Source organism: Osmia bicornis, unplaced genomic scaffold, assembly GCF_907164935.1.
Source record: "Osmia bicornis bicornis unplaced genomic scaffold, iOsmBic2.1, whole genome shotgun sequence".
NCBI classification, from domain to species: Eukaryota; Metazoa; Arthropoda; class Insecta; order Hymenoptera; family Megachilidae; genus Osmia; species Osmia bicornis.
In genome coordinates, this window is record NW_025791439.1 from 6081 (window position 1) to 8081 (window position 2001).

The 2001-nt window shown below is 56.4% G+C and overlaps 1 protein-coding gene across 1 annotated transcript; it reads left to right on the forward strand.

Moving 5' to 3' along the window:
* The first annotated feature begins 592 nt into the window (after window positions 1-592).
* Window positions 593-1573, forward strand: LOC114881705. Its single transcript, XM_029198552.2, has one exon. The coding sequence runs from the start codon at window positions 593-595 to the stop codon at window positions 1571-1573; it is 981 nt and encodes a 326-aa protein (XP_029054385.2).
* Window positions 1574-2001: the final 428 nt, after the last annotated feature.

Sequence of the window (2001 nt, forward strand, 5' to 3'; positions counted from 1 at the left end):
GCACCGGGCTCTGGAGGATCTGGAGCAGGAGCGAGGGGCCGAATTCGGTCACCCTAGTACTGGGAATTGACCCGGCCTCACATAGCCTCATAAAAAGATTAGGTTTCGAGGTCCACGTGGGAATGCGAAGGGCCCTCTTTAGGGAGGGACCTGTAGGGCCCGCGGAGGACCCGAAACAACAGAAAGAAGGCCCCTGTACGGGACCGGTGGTAACGGCCACGGTCACCGAGGGCGGAGAAGATTATGGAATGGGAGGAGAGGAAGGGAAACCTGTGGAGTCGCAGGAGACGCTCCTAGATGCCCCTCCTACCCCCACCACAGCCGATCCACCCCTCGAGGTGGAAAAAAAGAGCGAGGAAGCCGGACCCTCGCAGCGGCCGAGAGAAACCGGCCCAACCGCCCCGCCGGGCAGATACTTACCCAGGGCGGGGCCAGCGAGGGGAAGGCCAACTCTGGCGGAAGCCACGAAGAGGACCGGTCTGATGGGAATACAAAGGGGCGTTCAACGCACCCTACCTCACACCCTGAGGGCCGGTACGAAAGATAGGAGAGGGAGAGGCTCCGGGAGGGGCCCCCCTCAAAGGTGAATTTTATGCGCCCCTCTGGGGAACATAAGATAGCCGCAAGCACCAAGCGAGACCGGACCAGCGCTGACACCAACAGGGTGTCAGACGGCACCAGGTTCTCGCAGATAAATCTGCAACATTGCAAGGCGGCAACGGACATCCTCCATCACCGCCTTGTGACAAGGCAGACAGATATAGCCCTCATACAAGAACCTTGGATCTCCAAGGAACGCGTAGGAGGGCTCGATATGAGATGCGGCTCACTCTACTATGACGCCACATTTACAAGACCCAGGGCCTGTATTTTCGTCAAGAAGGAGATAACGGCCCTGAAACTAAACGAATGCTGCACAGCGGATCTCTCAGCGGTTAAGGTCAAACTTAACCTCGGAGGGAATACGTCTGAGCTAGTGATCTGCTCGGCGTACCTCCCATATGACTCAGAGGACCCTCCACCCACGAGGGAACTCAGAGCTCTTATAGGCCACTGCGCAAATAATGGTCTGCACCTGATGATCGGATGCGATGCCAACTCGAACCATACCGTATGGGGCAGCACCAATACCAATGGCAGAGGCACAGCACTGCTAGAGTACCTCGCCACCACGGGTCTGGAGATCCTTAACAAAGGCTCCGCCCCCACTTTCGTCACCTCCCGCAGACAGGAGGTAATCGACCTGACCCTGGGCTCCGCAAAGGTGGCACAGGTTGCCAAACACTGGCAGGTTCGAGATGAAAGCACACTCTCGGACCACCGCCTAATTACTTTCAACTTAAAAGGCGACAGGGAAGGCGGCACTGGAGAAGCGTACAGAAACCCAAAGGCCACCAACTGGGCACTCTATAGAGAGGGCCTGGAAGGGAGGCTTAAGGGGCACTGTCAGCGTCCCAGGACCGTAGGCGAAATTGAGCAAGCGGTGAAGCACTTAAGCTCCGCCGTTACTCAAGCCTACGAAGTCGCCTGCCCCGCCAAAATTGTAAGCAGTAGCAAAAGGGTCCCCTGGTAGAACAAGAAATTGGACCAAGCCAGGAAGGACACCCGAAGACTACTGAACAAAGCCATGAAGGCAAACACGAAGCCAGCCTGGGACAGCTATAAAACGTCCCAGCAAGCTTACAAAAAGCTAACAAGAACCAGCAAGAGGACAGCCTGGAAGACCTTTTGCATAGAAACCGAAGCTCTACCTGTAGTTGCTAGGTTAAGGAAGGTCTTCTCAACAGGCCCCTCACCGGGGTTGGATCGTCTCAGACTCCCAAATGGAAGTCTGGCGAGCAACCATAAAGAAACACTAGAACACCTTATCCAGACACATTTCCCAGGCTCAGTAGCGGAGGGTTCGGAGTGTCGTCGCAGCGATACGGCGCGCACCGACCTCGCTCCAGCGGACTGGGGAACAGCGGAGAAGGTGATAAACACAGACAGAGTGAAGTGGGC

Excerpts from the sequence above, each read along its gene's own strand:
- LOC114881705 (XM_029198552.2), top strand. The coding sequence starts at position 593 with ATGCGCCCCTCTGGGGAACATAAGATAGCCGCAAGCACCAAGCGAGAC.